This window comes from Corvus kubaryi, unplaced genomic scaffold (genome assembly GCF_017639235.1).
Source record: "Corvus kubaryi isolate FWS band 111438036 unplaced genomic scaffold, C.kubaryi_AGA036_p1.0 37024, whole genome shotgun sequence".
Lineage (NCBI taxonomy): Eukaryota > Metazoa > Chordata > Aves > Passeriformes > Corvidae > Corvus > Corvus kubaryi.
Window position 1 is genome coordinate 152,112 of NW_024581011.1, and position 17,065 is coordinate 169,176.

Here is a 17,065-nt window from a genome sequence, read left to right on the forward strand (position 1 = left end):
CAGTGCCTGTGGGTGCTCATCCTCTGACAGCTGCTGAGCTTTCTGCAAAATCACTTGTTTTTGCAGTGACCCAAACAAGATCCTTAAAAGAAAATCCTGATCCTACAATCCACATTTCCCAGATGTTCCTTCCTCTCCTCCTTGTGCTCACCCTCCCCTCCACATCCCGAATCCCAGAGATGGTCCCCGTCCTGCTGCAGTGTCCAAACGCAGCCCCCTAGCGGGCAGGGCTGGCAGCTCCATGGGGCTGGACAGCGGCCGGGGCGTTTGGGGGCGGGGGCCACTGCCGGCCCTGCCCAGGGTGTGGTGGGGTCAGGCAGTGCCCGGCGCTGAGCCCCGGCTGCCCCAAAGGCCCAGCTCAGCCCAGCAGCTCCCCACAGGCCCCCAGCCCGTGCTCCCGGTCCCGCACCTCTGTGCCTGGTCCTGCCGCTCCCAACCACAGAAAAACCCCCTGAAATCCTGACCTCCTTGTTTTCCCTGTCCTGGAAAGCAGGGATTGAAGGACCTGCAGCTGGTAAATTTTGAGGATAAGACGGTGGAAGGTGTTGTAAAAAATCCCAATCCTCATTTTTTTTCTCTTTCTCATCTTTTCCATCTTCCTTTTTCTTACCACATGGATTCCTCCTGCTGCTGTCTGCCTTAACTGTATTCCTGCACACTCCTCTTCAACCAAGACTTTCCCAGCACACCAATACCATCCATCCCCTGTTGCTGAGACCCCTTCTCAGCTTCCCTTAGTGTCCCCCCTGGGTGTCTATGTCCTTAATTATCTCTGGGAGAATGTGCAGGCTACCCAACATTCTCCCCTTTTGTATTACATCTGATATTCACGGCTCTGTTCAGGCTTTGTTGTTCTTCTGGAAGTTGAGGAATTGAGCAGGACCTTGGCTGAGCAGCAGTCTGTGTCAATCAGTACCATATTCTGAAACTGATGGTTTCTCCTGTCACTTCCTTATGTACAAGTCCCTGGCCCTGTCTCCGAGCAGATTCACACTATATGTTTGTAAAGACACATTCCTCCTATTCCTTTCAACACGACTGAAAAGGAGGGGAGAAGCCATAAAAGGGCATTTAGGACACCCAAAGTGAGTGAGAGAGGAGGGTGGGTGTAGTGGTTTGGCCCAAAATACTCATTACTTACTTATTTACCTTCTGTGAGATAGGAATTAGGAGAATGCAAAACAGGCACAAAACTTAAAAGAATATAAGGAAGTTTATTAGCAGACCTAAAAGAAAGAAAAAAAATCAGGCCACACCTTCAGAACACTTCTCCTCCCCCCACCTTTCTCCCTTCTCCCACTGACAATGTAAAAAGACAACCCTTGAGGTTTTCAGTCTGTTTACCACCTCTATAATAATCTTTTTCAGTTCACTCTTTCTCCTCCCTCAGGGTTTCAGCTCTTCCTTCTTCACTGACTTCGGTGTCTTTATGGCGTTGACTTGGGAGGGGATTGATGTCTGCAGGCTTCATCTGTTCTGTGGGAAACTTACAGCACTAAAAGGGTTAATCTCACCCGGGCCATGCAGCTGGAGTTCGCTTATTGCTGTTGGTCACATGAGCCCCGGCCCCACCAGGGGCTGCCTGCAGGGAGCAGGGCTGCGGGTGGGGGGGGGGCGGGAGGGGGCATGGATGGAACAGGGCCGCACAGCTCCAGGATGGCTGTGGCCCAGCCTGGACCCGCTGGACTGCATGGGCCCCCTCCACCAGTTACCTGTCCCAAGGCCAGAAGCAAGAGAGAGCTTTCCTGGGGTTTGTTCATTCTTAAATGTGGATCTCAGAAGTGTGTCAAGCTCCTTAAGTGGCTTAAAAAGTTGCCAATATTCAAACTAGCCAGTTGATAGGTTCTGTCAGGTCATAGAGGAAAGCTGTAAGCACCTCTTTGCAAGAGAATAACTTCTGTAGCTATGCTAACCCATGACAGTGGGTCATTCCCAAATTGAGCTGGCTGGAGCTGGGATTTGGGGGAATTATAGAAAGGGGTAGGAGAGGGGGATAGGGTGAGGCGGCACAGCAGGAAAGGGTTTCCCATTGCCATCCCTTCATGTCCCCATCAGTTGGTCCCTGGAGTGATTCCCCAGGGCTCTGGGAGGGGATGGACCTGCAATGGGAGGGTACCCACCCCTCTTGTCCATCCCCAGGGAACTTTTGGGGGATGTTCCCCCCAGCCAGCAGCCGGTGCTGCAGCAGCTGAGGGGTAGACGGGGGTAGGAAAGGGGGGTCCAGAGTGGGCATGGAGGAGGAATGGGAGGAAGAGGAGGGAGAGAGGAGGAATGGGAGGAAGAGGAGGGAGAGAGGAGGAGGAGGAGCAGGAAGAGGAGTAGAAGGAGAAGCACGAGGTTCCATCCCACAGGTGACCGGAAGGGACCAAATACATCAGAGAGTCCTCAAGAGGGGTTATTTTTTGTGAAGAGTGTTTGGAGTTTGCAGATTCGAGAATTGAGACCCAAATATCTTTGTGGGTCACTAAAAGGGCTTGGTTTTTTGGGGGGGAAGTTTGGATCCTGCAAGACCCCAAAGCTGAGTTGCAGATCCTCCTTTGGGAGGATATTTGGTGTCATCAGGTACTGGCAGGGGAAGGACATCAGTCTTGGGGATGCCCCAGGAGAGCAATGAAAGGGAACCCCAAGACCTCTGGAGTGGGAAAAGTGGATAGGGGTGATCCCAGAGCTGGGGGATCCCAGGCAGCCTGAAGGGGGGAAGGGGAAAAACCTGGAGTGGGGGGACCCCTGGGATCTGTGGAACTCTGGAGCAGAGAGTCAGGGGAGAAGGGATCATTGGGACCCTCAAAACCCCCTGGATCATCTGTAAGCAAGACCCGAGAATGGGGGGACTCCAGGGGGGCCACAGGACCCCCATCAGCCCAGGGAAGGGAAACCCCCAAAACCTCAGAGTGGACAGAGGCAGATCTCCTATGAGGGTTTTTTTGGGGCCTGATCTTGGTGCTTCGAAGATTTTTATGGACACAAAACACCCAGGTACTTGCAGAGATGGACCTGGGCAGGAGGAACCCCCAACCCAAGACACTCACCCCTTGTTTTTCCCCCAAACCAGGATTTGTCATTCCCAAGGCGTGGCCAGATGGAGGAGGAGGAAAAGCCCCAGAGATCCCACATGAGGAAGGGCTGCAAACCCAGCCCAGGGAGCTGCAAGGAGGAAAGAGCCCCCCTGTGCCGGGAAGGCGGCCGGAGATCCAGGGGGAGCTCAGAGCTGGGGGAGAAGCCTCAGGCCAGAGAGAAGCCCCACAAGTGCTTGGAATGTGGGAAGGGCTTTAGCCAGAGATCCAACCTGATCCGGCACCAGAGGATCCACACTGGGGAACGGCCCTATGAGTGTGGGAAATATGGGAAGAGCTTCAGCCAGAGCTCTGCCCTGATCCAGCACCAGATGATCCACACTGGGGAACGTCCGTATGAGTGCAGGGAATGTGGGAAGAGCTTCAGCCGGAGCTCTGACCTGATCCAGCACCAGATAATCCACACTGGGGAACGTCCGTATGAGTGCAGGGAATGTGGGAAGAGCTTCAGCCGGAGCTCTGACCTGATCCAGCACCAGATGATCCACACTGGGGAACGGCCCTACGAGTGCGGGGAATGTAGGAAGAGCTTCAGCCGGCGCTCCAGCCTGCACAGCCACCAGAAGGTACACACTGGGGAACGGCCCTACAAATGCTTGGAATGTGGGAAGAGCTTCAGCCAGAGCTCAAATCTCATCAAACACAGCAAAATCCACACTAGGGAATCGCCCTACAAGTGCTTGGAATGTGGGAAGAGCTTCATCCGGAGCTGCAATCTCATCAAGCACTGCAAGATCCACACTGGGGAATTGCCCTATAAGTGCTTGGAATGTGGGAAGAGCTTCATCCGGAGCTCCAACCTCATCAAGCACCGCAAGATCCACACCAGGGAACAGGAACAGTGCTATGAGTGCTTGGAATGTGGGAAGAGCTTCTGCTGGAGCTCCCAGCTCATCATCCACCAGCGCATCCATACTGGGGAGAGGCCCTGCGAGTGTCCTGAGTGTGGGAAGAGGTTTCGGAGCAGCTCCCATCTCCTCAAACATCAGCCAATACACACAGAGGAGAGGCCTTTCCGCTGCTCCGACTGTGGGAAGGGCTTCAAGCACAGCTCCACCCTCTTCAGCCACCGGCGCATCCACACAGGGGAGAGGCCCTACGAGTGTCCCCAGTGTGGGAAGAGGTTTCGGACCAGCTCACATTTCTTCCTACATCAGGCAGTACACACAGGGGAGAGGCCCTTCCGCTGTCCTGACTGTGGGAAACGTTTCAAGCAAAACTCATACCTTGTCATCCACCGACGCATCCACACAGGGGAGAGACCCTACGAGTGTCCTGAGTGTGGGAAGAGGTTTCGGAGCAGCTCACATCTCCTCCTCCATCAGCCAATACACACAGGGGAGAGGCCCTTCCGCTGCCCTGACTGTGGGAAGGGCTTCAAGCAAAACTCCCATCTCATCAGCCACCGGCGCATCCACACCGGGGAAAGGCCCTATGAGTGTCCCCAGTGTGGGAAGAGCTTCTCCAGGAGTTCTCACTTGACCCAACACCAACGGAGGCATCGCTAAGGGAAGCCCTGCGTGTGCCCTGAGTGTGGGAAGAGCTTTGTGCGCTGCTCCAGCTCCATCCCCGATGGGAGGATCAGCATTGGATGATCCCCAGTGACCCCCATTGGGCAGGGCCTTGGTGATCCATGGTCCCAGTAATCTGTGTAGGGGAGACACCTGGGTGGTGGGTTCCACATCTTCCTGGCTCCTCATGGACACCTGGATGAACGCAGGGGCAGGAACATCCATTGGAACACAGACTGACATTGGCAATTCATTGGGAAGAGCGTATTTCTTGACTTTCAACCCCATAAAATCTCACCTTTTGTTTTCAGTTATTTCTTTTGGTGGCATCAAGGAATTCTGGTTGGTCTTGGAGGTCTTTTCCAACCGAAATAATTCCATGATTCTAATTCTCTCTGGCCCATGGGAGTTGTCTTGGGGATGTTTATTTATCCCCTGCTATTTCTGGGGGTTTTTTGTGTCCGCGGTGGTCACTGGTCCCCCCTCCCATCCCCCGGCTCCAGGAGTATCACAATGGGTGAGAGCTAGCCTGGGATTTCCTGCAAGAGTTGGGGGGCAAGGATGGTTGTCTCTTCCAGTGGGGCAATCAGCTGGATGGCCATGCAGCCACAAGATACTGTTGCCTTGTGGTTTTGCCTGTTTCTATTTGGTTTTTACCTTTGGCACTGTGACTGGGCTTACGGGCTTGCTTCTCTGGTTCTCTGCTGCTTGGGAGCCCAAAGCCAGCACGTTCCACGTGGGGACCTGGGACTGGGAGCGCCACGTCCCCTGCTAGGAGCTGCCCCCTCTGTGCTGCCTGACCCAGGCGCCAGCCATAGCAGCTGAGCTACCCGGGGGAGCGATTCCCCGTTCAGCCCCTCTGTTCTCTGCCGCTGCTTCAGGGCTTCTCACTACCCTGTAACCGAATGCTCAGACACCCTGTGGCTTCGGGCACGGCCCCAGAGTTTCTGATACCTTTTGTTTTACAATCCCAGGTGTGCTGGCATCTGCCCTTCCAGCGCTGCTCCGAGGTTCCTGCTGCAGCCCATTTCACCATCCGGAGGGACACCGGGCCCGCCTGCCCCGGGAGGTTGTAAAGGAAGCCCCTTTTCCATCCCTCCCGCCAGCCCGGCCGCCATTACCGCGTGCAGAGGCGGCCGAGCTTGCGCCACAGCGCCCCCTGCAGGCGCGGGGAATCCCCGCAGCCGCCCTGCCCGGCCGGGAGCCGCCAGCGTCACCGAGGGGAACGGGAGAGGCCGGCACTGGGTTTGTGCTTCTGTTTGCTGTTGTTGCTGTTGTGTTTGTCTGGTTGCCATGGTATTCATTTAAGGGCTGGCAAAGAGCTGTTATTCTTTTTCTCATACCTTTGCCTGAAAGCCCCTTAATTTCAAAGTTATAATAATTCAGAGGGAAGGGAGTCATATTCTCCGTTCCAAGGGAGGTTCCCTCCTTCCTTGGCAGACACCTGTCTTTCAAACCAAGACAGATTTTGGCACCCAATGTGGAGCCTGAGGGCATTGAGAGAAATGGGGAAAAAAGGAATAACAGTTTCTGGGTAGCCTACTTTTTTGTGTGCTGAATACAGAAACCTCATTAGGCAGCACCATGTGGTCTAGCCTACCCCAGTTCAGGTGGCACGTGGTCGTGGCTACATTTTTCCTATTTGCAGTTCCTTATCTAAACATGAATCCTAAGACTAAGGCTACTGTGGCTGTTATCCAATTTGCACAATGGGTCAATAGGGTGAGGAATTCATGGATTTTTAACTTTCTCTTGAAGGCAGACACATGGATACATGGCTATCACACACTTAAGTGTATGCTTTTGGGGTTGTGTAATAATGGCACCCATTGTGAGGAAGTAACACCGGGGAAAGTTTTCTCCCGACCCTTCACCCATTTCTTTGGGCCTACCCCAACAGCTTTCAAAGGGGTCAAATATTCTCTAGATGCTAACCATGTCATACAGTAGCTGGTATTGCTGATAAGCCTGTTCTATTTAGCATTCAGCGATAAGGTGAGACTGCTGTGGGTAACCACTCTAACATCTACCCCAGTGACTAGGGATGCTGCCCCAGAGCCTGACGCTGCCCTACAGCCTGACACTGCCCAACAGCGCACATCAGAAATGAACCACCTGGATTGGATGGGCATATTGGAGGAGAATATATGAGAGGTGCTGAGGGAAAACATTTCCCCAGCTGGTGGGAAACCCTCTCCCTGCCTCAAAGAGGGAGAGTCTGACAGTGCAGCCGTGGAACCCACAGATGTCACAACCATCCAGGCTCCAGCTGAACCATGAACACAGTCACAGCCAGCAGCAGTCACCCTTGTGCGGAGAAGGAAGTATAAGAACAAATCAGTGCGCCCAGTTAATGATGATGCGGAACCGGGGCCCTTGCAACCAGCAGGGGAGTCAGAACCTGAAATCATCACTGAGTCCCTGTCATATGACAGCCTCCGTAATCTGCAAAAAGACATTGTGCAACAAGGGTGCTAGGCTTATGTGACCTGGTTACTTTGGGTTTGGGACTTCATGGGTACAGGCATGCAACTGGATAGTGGTGAGGCAAGGTATTTGGGGTCCTTGACCCAGGATCAGATACTTGAATATCAGATATTGATCAGATATTCGTGAGGGAGCCAGGGCCCCTTTCTCTCTGGGAGTGGCTTTTAATGAGTGTAAGAGAGACGTTTGTTCACAGAGACAGAATGCGGGATCACCGTTGCAGAATGCCCTGGGGGACCATTGAGGAAGGGATCCAACAGCTGAGAGAAGTGACACTGCTAGAGGAACTCTCTGGGAGGGACAGACAGCACAATAATGACCCTGACAGGGTCAGGTGCACAGGGCAAGTAGAGTGGAACCTGGCAAATCTAGGGCCATCCCAATACACCACCTTCATTGCAACAATTAATGCTGAGGACAACTGATAGACAGTGGGTTCTGTTGCCAGCAGGCTCAGAAATTATGAGAGTATGGTCAATGGCCCAGTGCAGGCTCACGTCTCTGCTTTGGTCAAGGACCTCAAAGTAGAGTTTAAAGATGAGATTAGGGAGGTGAGGGAGGAGGTGAGGAAGAACAGTTCCCATGTGGCACCAGTGCAAGACACAGGCCCCAACGTCAGAGCCCAGTGTCCCCCAGCTAGGCAGAGGGGGTACACCCCATGAGCTGAGCTGTGGTTCTTCCTTGGTGACCATGGGGAAGACATGAGAAGGTGGGATGGGAAACTCACTTCTGTCCTGGCAGTGTGGGTGTGTCAACTCAAGGAGGAAAACATTAACTGAGGGAGTTCTTAGCCTCAGCCTCCCGTGACTGAGCTGCCAGGTATTACAGAAGGGAGGATGATATGTCGGATCCCCTTGAAGGAACCTCGAGCATGTATGCCCAGGGAAAGAATGATAACCAGGGCTAGAGGGGCCTGCCTCTAGCCAGGTAGATGCATGGAAGAATTGTGTCATTTGGACTCTGGATCTGATGGCCTGGCACCTCAGAGCCACAAAAATATGAAGTGTTGGTTGATACGGTGCATAGTGCACCCTAATGCCATCAGGACCTGCGGGTGCAGAATCCATTTCTATTGCTGCGGTGATGGGGAGATTGCAGCAGTTGACCCTGTTGGAAGCTGAGGTGAGCTTGACTGGGAAGGAGTGGCAGAAACATGAATGGTCCAGAGACCCCATGCATTCTGAGCATAGACTTCCTCCAGAGTGGGTATTTCAAAGACCCAAAAGGACTCAGGTGGGCTTTTGGAATAGCTGCTGTGGAGGCAGAGGGCATTAGGCAATTGAACACCTTGCCTGGACTATCAGAAAATCCTTCTGCAGTTGAACTTCTGAATGTGGAGGAAAAATGAGTACCGATGGCCGCTTCGACAGTGCACCACTGGCAGTATCAGATGAATTGAGATGCTATGATCCCCATCCACAAGACAGTTCACGAGTTGGAGAGTCAAGGGGTGGTCAGCAAGGCCCATTCACTCTTCATCAAGCATGTTTCTCCATTCCTCTGGCAGCAGAGTGCAGGCCTCAGTTTGCCTTCACCTGGAGGGGCGTGCAGTACACCTGAAACTGACTGCCCCAGGGGTGGAAGCACAGTCCCACCATCTGCCATGGACTGATCCAGGCTGCACTGGAAAAGGGTGAGGCCCCAGAACATCTGCAGTACATTGATGACATCATTGTGTGGGGGAACACCGCAGCTGGAGTGTTTGAGAAAGGAGAGAAAATAATCCAAATTCTGGAAGCTGGCTTTGCCATCAAAAAGAGCCAAGTTAAGGGGCCTGCTCAAGAGATCCAGTTCCTGGAAGTGAAGTGGCAAGATGGACAGCATCAGATTCCCACCAAGGTCATCAATAAGATCACAGCAGTGTCTCCACCAACCAACAAGAAGGAAACACAAGCTTTCCTAGGTGCCATAGGCTTTTGGAAAATGCACATTCCCGAGTACAGCCAGATTGTGAACCCTCTCTACCTGGTGACCTGCAAGAACAATTTCCATTGGGGCCCTGAACAGCAACAAGCTTTTGCTCACATCAAGCAGGAAATCGTGCATGCTGTAGCTCTTGGCCCAGTCAGGACAGGAGCAGAGGTGAAGAACGTGCTCTACTCTGCAGCTGGGAACAATGGTCTGTCCTGGAGCCTTTGGCAGAATTTGCCTGGTGAGACTCTGGGCCGACCACTGGGATTCTGGAGCTTATGTTACAGATGGTCTGAAGCCAACTACACCCCAACAGAGAAGGAAATCTTGGCAGCTTATGAAGGAGTCCAAGCCGCCTCTGAGGTAATCGGCACTGAAGCACAACTCCTCCTGGCACCCCGACTACCGGTGCTGGAGTGGATGTTGAAAGGAAAGGTTCCCTCTACCCGCCACGCCACCAATGCCACATGGAGCAAATGGATTGCTCTCATCACACAGCATGCCTGTATTGGGAACCTGAATCACCCTGGGATCTTGGAAATAACTGCAAATTGGCCCGAAGGTGAAAATTTTGGTCTGACCGATGAAGAGGAGCAGGAACAGGTGCTGAGGAAGCTCCAACCAACCGTCACAAGAAGAAACATGCCATGCTCTTTTCACCAGTAGTTCCTGTTGCATCATAGGGGCAAACCGAAAATGGAAAGCAGCCATATGGAGCCCCACATGACAGGTCACAGAAGATACTGAAGGAGAGGGTGGATCAAGCCAACTTGCTGAACTCAAAGCCATTCAGTTGGCCCTGGGCATTGCCAAAAGAGAGAAGTGGCCAAAACTCTACCTTTACACCGATTTGTGGATGGTAGCCAATGCTCTGTGGGCTTGGCTGGAAAGGTGGAAAAAAAACAACTGACAGCATAGGGCAAGACCAACCTGGGCTGCTCCCAGATTGGCAAAGACTGCCACTCAAGTAGAGAAGCTACCTGTGAAAGTCCGTCACGTGGACACCCATGTCTCCAGGAGTTGGGCTAACGGGGAACACCAAAACAACAAGCAGGTAGATCAGGCTGCAGAAATAGAGGTGTCACTGATAGATTTGGACTGGCAACACAAGGGAGAGTTGTTCCTAGCTCGATGGGCCCATGATGCCTCAGGTTATCAGGGCAGAGATGCCACCTATAGGTGGGCATGAGACCGAGGGGTGGATCTAACCATGGACAGTATCTCCCAGGTTACCCATGATTGTGAGACATGCGCTGCGATCAAGCAGGCCAAGCGGGTGAAGCCCCTGTGGTGCGGTGGGTGATGGTCCAAATACAAGGATGGGGAGGCCTGGCAGATTGATTACATCACACTGCCTCAAACCCACCAAGGCAAGTGCTATGTGCTCACAGTGGTAGAAGCCACCACTGGATGGCTGGAGACCTACCCTGTGCCTCACACTACTGCCCGGAACACCATCCTGGGCCTTGAAAAGCAAGTCCTTTGGAGGCATGGTACCCCTGAGAGAACTGAATCTGACAGTGGGACTCATTTTAAGAATAGCCTTATTAACACCTGGGCTAGAGAACATGGCATTGAGTGGGTGTACCATATCCCTTACCATGCACCAGCAGCTGGGAAAGTTGAGTGGTGTAATGGATTGCTTAAAACCACCTTGAAGGCACTTGGTGGAGGGACTTTCAGATGTATTTAGCAAAGGCCACATGGTTAGTTAACACCCGAAGCTCCACCAACAGAGCAGGCCTTGCCCAATCTGAACCCGTGTCCAACGGATGGGGGTGAGGTTCCAGTGGTACACATGAAAGCTATGCTGGGAAAAACTGTTTGGATTAATTCTGCCTGAAGCAAAGACAGTCCCCCCCCCGTGGGGTTGTCTTCGCTCAGGGACCAGGATGCACCTGGTGGGTGATGCAAAAGGATGGAGAGACCTGATGCCTACCTCAAGGGGACCTTAGTTTGGGGTGAATTGTCCATGACACTGTGCCTGTATTCATATCTGCAGGTATATATGTATATAATTAAGATAATGTATGTATGTCTAGAGTTCAAGAGTCTAAGTTTGATGTAGAATGGTGGTATGGGGAAAAAACTGGGGTGGATAATGTTTTGGGTTTGGTTTTTTCAGTGAATTTTTCCCCATTGTGCTACCTGGAATAAGGACAATGTGTTGCCTAAGGGCCAAATGGGGGCAAGTAGGAGACAAAAGATGTAGCTGGGTGTCGCAACATTCCATTGAAATGGCCTGGGCTGGGGGTGGGTTGCAGGTGATACTGAGGGGAAAAAAAGGTGAAGGGGCTACCCTGGAGGTTTTGGCTGGGTTTTGGGCAGTCCAGTTTCTGGGTTTGGGGGAGGAAGGAGCTGTTTGCCTGTTTCCCTGCTGCCTGGCCTTTTGGAGCTCAGAACGAGCGCATGTGGTGCCAAAACATTGGGACTGGCTCCTGTTGGACCCTCTGCCCAAGGTGCATTGCCGTGGCCACTCCTGTGTATTGGACTCCAGGATCCCAGTCTGCTGCAGTTTTCCTGCACTGTAAATCTGCTTAATTTTTTTGTTTGTTTCCTGGCCATTTGGGGAAGATCTGGAGCCAGTGCGTGGGTTGTCCCCGTGTGGGCCACCTCTGTGCAGCAGCCTGGCAAGCATGACCAGCTGCTGCCCGTGATGCCCCGTCTTGGCCAAGCCGCCAGTGCCGCGTGCTCCCCGAGCTCACTCTGGAGCGCCCCCTGCAGCCGCGGGGGAACCATCGCACCTGCCCTGCTCACTGGGAGCCGCCAGCGCCCCTGCCGGCTGTGGGCAGAACTGCACCCGAGGGGAAAGTGCTTAAAGAGCTGGAAGAGACTGTTTTCTGGGTTTTTTCTTTTGTTTGTTGTTGCTGCCATTGTTTGTTTGCCTTGTCATACATACTAGTACACAACTATTATGTCTTTTCTCATATCTTTGCCTGAAAGCCTCGTAATTTCAAGGTTATAATAATTTGGTGGAAAGGGGTCATATTTTCCATTCCAAGAGAGGTTCCCTCCTTCTTTGGCAGACACCTGTCCTTCAAATCAGGACACCTTGGCACTGGCAGCCCCAGCCCTTGCCCTGCTCCCCCTCCAACATTCCATCCCAGCTGGCAGAGCCTTGGAACTGCCTTGGGGGCCATGGGGCTGCTTTGGGGGCTGCGCCCCAAGCCAGGGCCCCTTCCCAGTGCTCCCAGTCTGCCCATCCAGCCTGGAGCAGCCAGCGAGAGCTTCTGCTGGGACAGCAGAGAGGCGCTGCTGGGGGGTCCCAGCTCCGCTTGGTTTGGTTTGTTCTCTCCAACCTGGGGAGAAACTATTTTTGAGGCTCCTGCCTACCCCTGGAGGGATCCTGCTCTTCTCTCCCTTCTCTCGAGTACTTTTCAATTTTTTCCTAACTGCATTCGCCCTTTGCTTGGCACTCATGGGGCTGTGTCTCCTCTCTGCCTCCCTGAAGGAGAAGAGGAAGGTGGAAGGAGCTGGAATGTGCCCATCACCCTGCCTCAGGTGGGCTTGAGTGGGCTTGGCAGTGCTGGACCCCACGACTTTTAGAAACATTTTCCGACCTCAACAATTCCACGGTTCTTGCTGTGGAAACCTGATTTTTTTCCATTGCAAATCAGCACATTGCACAGAGGGCATCAAAGATGGAGCCGCCTCTTTGCACAACCCAAATTTTGGGTTGGTTTGGCTTTTTTTATTTTTAGAGGTGTCTTGTTTTGGAGCCTTTTGATTCTTGGAAAAACCATGGCTCAACTCAAGCTAGCACAGGCTCCTCAATGGGTCCCATTCCTTGAGAGGAACAACTTTTCCCTGGTTTCCTTCGGCAGAAGGTGTGTCAGGTTTCAGTTTTGCCCGTCTGGCCCTGCTGGGCGCTGGGGGCGGCTCTGTGGAGCTCCCCCCACCTGAGGGCAGGCTGGGCCGGGCCAGCGACCCCTGCCCAGGCTCCGAGGGTCCAGCCAGTGGGGTCGGGGCCAGCCGAACTTCCCGCTGATCCCAGCATGGAGATTGTTTATGCCAACCTGGATCTCAGTCCCCAGGAGCGCTGGGGGAAGCGGCTGTTGCGCCCCGAGCCAGGCAGTGAGTGTGGGGTGGGTTTGGGAGGGGGCTTTGGGGGGGCTGTGGTTGTGTAAAGCTCTGGGTCCTGCAGGGAGGGAAGGGGGCTGGGAGGTGGGATAAGATCCCGACTGTGGTTTGGGATCCCGGCAGAGGGTTTGGGTTTGAATTTCTTGGATGCACCAGGCACCACTTCACTCCATGGTTTAATTAAATGGGATTAATTGCTCAAGTTAATTCATTCCCTGGGATTCTTCCCCATGGGATGCCTCCCTCAGGATTCTTCCCCCGGGATCCTCCCCCGAGGATGCCTCCTCTGCGATTCCTTCCCAGGATTCCTCCCCCTGGGAATGAGTTGGGCTCACATTCACACTTGCTGCCACGGAGTTAAACACTGCACGGTTCTTCCACCGCCCTCCTCCTCCTCCCTCCTGTGCAGCCGCTTCAGCTCAGCCCTGCCGGGATCAAAGCTCGGCTTTGCAGGATGAATTTTAAGCCCTGACATCGCCCAGTGCGGCCCTTTGAGCCTCATCCCTGTGTGGAGAGGCTGAACTGGGAAAACTGAGCTCCACACCAAACATGATTTCCAGGGGCTGGTTCTTCGAAAGGGTCTGTGCTTGGAGTAAAAGCCCCAGATCTGCCACAATTCCGCTGTTCGAAGGAGAGCTGGGATGCTGAAGGGCTGTTGGTGCCTTTAGATACCCTGATCCAAGTCTGGATGCTCCTGGTCAATCTTCTCTGCACTTGTGGTGGTTCCTGCTTTGTTTCTTTCTGCTGCTCCTTGTGCCCCGTGCTTTTTCCTCCTGACTCCATTTTCGGTTTCCCTATGGAGAAGAGCAGCAGAAGAATCGGAACTGTTTAGGTTGGCAAAGAGCTTGAAGATCACAAAGCCCAACCACTAATTAAACATTTTAATTCCTGCCACGGAGTAATTCCACTGGGAAAAACCCACCAATGCTTGAACCCTGGGGGCTGCTGTTGTGGTGAGCCCTGGTTCCTGCCATGGTGTCCCGGACCCAGTTGGACAAAGAATCCAATGGTTTGATTCCTCTGAAGTCCAGGAACCATAAAATGGCTTCCCGCCCCAATATGGCTGCCCTCAGGCAGCTTGGCGGGAAAATCCGTTGGCCCTGGCGGGAAAGACGTGCAAACTTGTACATCTGTAATGGCCGCCGCACTCTCCTCCCTGGTTGACACCATCAATTCCCTACTGGCCCTCGTTCACTGTCCCCGCCTACCCCACTCCCCATTAGCTGCGTTGTACATGTCCCCGCCTTTGTTACACCCGCCACATGCAGTGTCATTGGGTGTGTTATGTTCACTGCGCCCTGAGCAGAGGGGTATAAAACCCCCTGTCAGAGGTTATTTGGGGCTCTTCTCGGCTCTCCTCAGTTCTTCTCCAGTAAACCCATTCTTGCTCCCCCGAGAAATGTCCCCTCGCCTGCTTCTTCTCTCCTCACACCTTACCCACCAGTGACTGAAGCGGGCCTAGCTTAGACCTTGCTCAGCCTCCCGCATCCTGTCGGTACCCATCCTCTGCGACTGCTGCTGGCTAGGTGACTGCCTGGTGTTGACCCCCTGAGCTAGCCACTTGGTCCTTGTTGAGGCAGGCTGCTGGGCTCCGAGCTGCTTTTGGAGACAAAACAGCCCAAATCTGCAGAGTTTTGACTTGCTGGGTGTGGGGCTGGGTGATCTCCTGTCACCTCTGTCCCCTGCAGCGCCAGGATGTCCTCAGTGGCACCATGTGGTGCTTGGGGCCAGCTGGACCGGGAATCTCCTGCTCGGAGTGGCCGTGGTGACACTGGGCTGCTCGTGTGAGCATGGCCATGGGGACATGGGGACAGCCCTGACAGTGGGGAGGGGTCCCAGGGGTTTGTGTGGGGGAAAATCTCTTGGCTGTGGCACGGACAGGGTTTGAGAGCCCGGGGCTGAGGTCAGGGTCACACAGCACCTGGATAAAATGAGCCCCATGCCCAGTGCTGGCACCCCCAGCACCCCTAAACCATCCTGGGCAGGCGGGAGGGAGACTCCAATGTCTGCTGGTTCTTGGGGAGACACCCAGAGGGGCAGAGCTGGGGGAAAATCCCCCCAAATAAATGCCTGTGAGCTGTTCCCGCACAGCGAGTGCCCGTGGTGGGCAGGGGGTGCTGAGCAGCCCCTCACCCTGGGGTCAGGCCCCTCTAGGCTGAACAGCCTGGGAGTCACAGATCGAGGGGCAGGGTTAGGCAGAGGCTTCAGGGCTCTGTGGACCTCCAATGTGATGGCACTTGAGAAACGGTGACACCTTGGCAGGGCTGGAGGGGCCACATCCTGTCACCAGTGCAAAGCCACAGCTGGGTGGGGTAGCTCTGAGCAGGGGGGGAGCTCAGGGATGCTGAGCCCGGCCCCCAAAAGGAGCTGGGGTCTGCTCTGTGTTGGGACTCTGAGGTCAGTTCTCACCTCTCACAAGCTCCTCAGGCCAAGGTTTGGAGAGAGCTGGGATGAGGGAAGGGAATGTCAGAATCCACCCTGGGGCTGCATGCAGGTGGATCTTGGTGAGCACTGTGCTGAGGGAGCCAGGTCCTGTTCCCTGCTCAGCCTTCCTTCCGTTGTAGTTCTCCACCAGCAGTGGAGTGGAAAGCCCAGGAAGCGGAAAAAACGGGAGGGTAGGAGACAGCAACAGCAGCCTGGAGAATTTCATCTTGGAGCTCAGGGAAATTCTCTGCCCATCACAGCAGCCAGGTAACAGCCCTGAGGCGCCTCTGCTCCAAAAGCTTTCCCAAAATCTCATGGCATGCCCAGATCAGAGCGCCAACCAGTTCACAGTTCAGGGTGTCCCCAGGGAGAAAATGGGAATGAAACCCTGGTGGTTCTCTGGGTGTGCAGGGGACGAGACGGCAATGTGGTGACCTGAGCTGGCTCTGATCCCGTTTTCCAGGGGCTGAGGGATGCAGGATCTGCCCCCAGAGCTGGATGCTGGGAAGGATCAAGTGCTACTGGGTCTCCCCTGGATACAGCCCTTGGAGCAGGAGCTGAGAGGACTGCGGGGATCAGGGGCCACGCTGCTGCTGCTGTGATATCGGGATGAGCTGGTGAAGGGAATGATGGGGGTAAGAAGGTGGGAAGGACACGGGGCTGCCCCTGGTGGCACTCGGGAAGGGAGAGGGGATTCCCAGAATCCTGGGCTCAGCATCCCCCTCCCCCACCATGTCCAAGCACCCCCGGGTGCCTGTGGCAGAGCATGGGGAACATGGTTGGTGCTCAGTCCTGGGATGAGGACAGAGCCTGTTTTGGGGTGAGCATCCATGGCCTGTGAGCGTCACCACTTCTTCCCCGAGGCAGGAATTCCTACATGAAACCCTGCAGAAACCCGCGCTCTCCTTGTGGGTCAGGCTCTGGGTGCCCGCGGCCGGGACGGGCTGGACGTGGGTGTACGGCTCCCGCCAGGACCGGGATCGGGGAGTGCCAGGGGCAGCTGGGGGCCAAGGGAAGGCAGCCTAGTGTCCCCCAAGTGACCCCCAGGGGTGACCCGGACTCCCTCCTGCACCTGAAGGTTCCAGCTGGACCTCAGGGAGAGACCTGGACTCTGTGGGATGATCAGAGGCAGCACCATCACCCCTGAGAACTGCCACTTGGATTCACAGTGGATCTGCCGGAGAGAAGCCACCAAACTCTGACCCAGAGGATGGGAGAGGTGCTCAGGCGAGATGTAGGAGTTTAAGAGATGGTCCGAAGATGCCTCATCTGCCTCACGATCATCTCCAAGGACAGAGACTCAACACAGGAGTCCTGGCCTGGCTGAGGTGGGGTGTCTGCCAAGTGTTGCCTGCAGGTGTGCCCGCTGGGAACTGGTACGCATTCCTGAAACTAGTGCAGGTCCCAATGGACTGCGCTGTTCTTGCTGCCCAGGCGGGAAGGACTGCGCTGAAGTGGAAAGGAATGTCCTGTACACCTGTCCTGTAGCTGTTTCCCAAAGCAACGGGCCTCATAACAACGGCTGGAGGTTTCCCCACCTCTTGGGAAAAGGAGGGAGATGTGGAGATACAGCTAGAA

At 54.4% G+C, this 17,065-nt stretch overlaps 2 protein-coding genes across 5 annotated transcripts in view; both read left to right on the forward strand.

Annotated features, from left to right (window-relative positions):
• LOC121660954 (zinc finger protein 883-like) overlaps positions 1 to 4,899 on the forward strand; it is a 64,816-nt gene extending 59,917 nt beyond the window's left edge. The window contains exons 4-5 of one of the 4 annotated variants that reach the window (XM_042020568.1): positions 3,213 to 4,029; positions 4,114 to 4,899. In XM_042020568.1, coding sequence (XP_041876502.1) covers positions 3,213 to 4,029; positions 4,114 to 4,582 — 1,286 coding nt within the window. In that variant the 3' untranslated portion in view covers positions 4,583 to 4,899. Of the gene's footprint in view, positions 1 to 3,212 lie in introns of all 4 variants that reach the window. The other 3 variants (XM_042020570.1, XM_042020569.1, XM_042020567.1) reach the window with 3 other exon arrangements.
• Positions 4,773 to 16,815, forward strand: LOC121660962. Its single transcript, XM_042020581.1, has 4 exons — positions 4,773 to 4,927; positions 5,560 to 5,830; positions 15,628 to 15,754; positions 15,951 to 16,815. Exons 1-4 carry the CDS (start codon positions 4,773 to 4,775, stop codon positions 16,046 to 16,048), a joined length of 651 nt encoding a protein of 216 aa, XP_041876515.1. The 3' UTR covers positions 16,049 to 16,815.
• The last annotated feature ends 250 nt before the right edge of the window (positions 16,816 to 17,065 follow it).

Coding starts and splice junctions, on each gene's coding strand:
- LOC121660962 (XM_042020581.1), top strand. CDS start 4,773: ATGGACACCTGGATGAACGCAGGGGCAGGAACATCCATTGGAACACAG. Junction 4,928..5,559: donor GGTGGCATCAAGGAATTCTG/GTTGGTCTTGGA, acceptor TTACAATCCCAG/GTGTGCTGGCATCTGCCCTT. Junction 15,755..15,950: donor CTGCCCATCACAGCAGCCAG/GTAACAGCCCTG, acceptor CCCGTTTTCCAG/GGGCTGAGGGATGCAGGATC.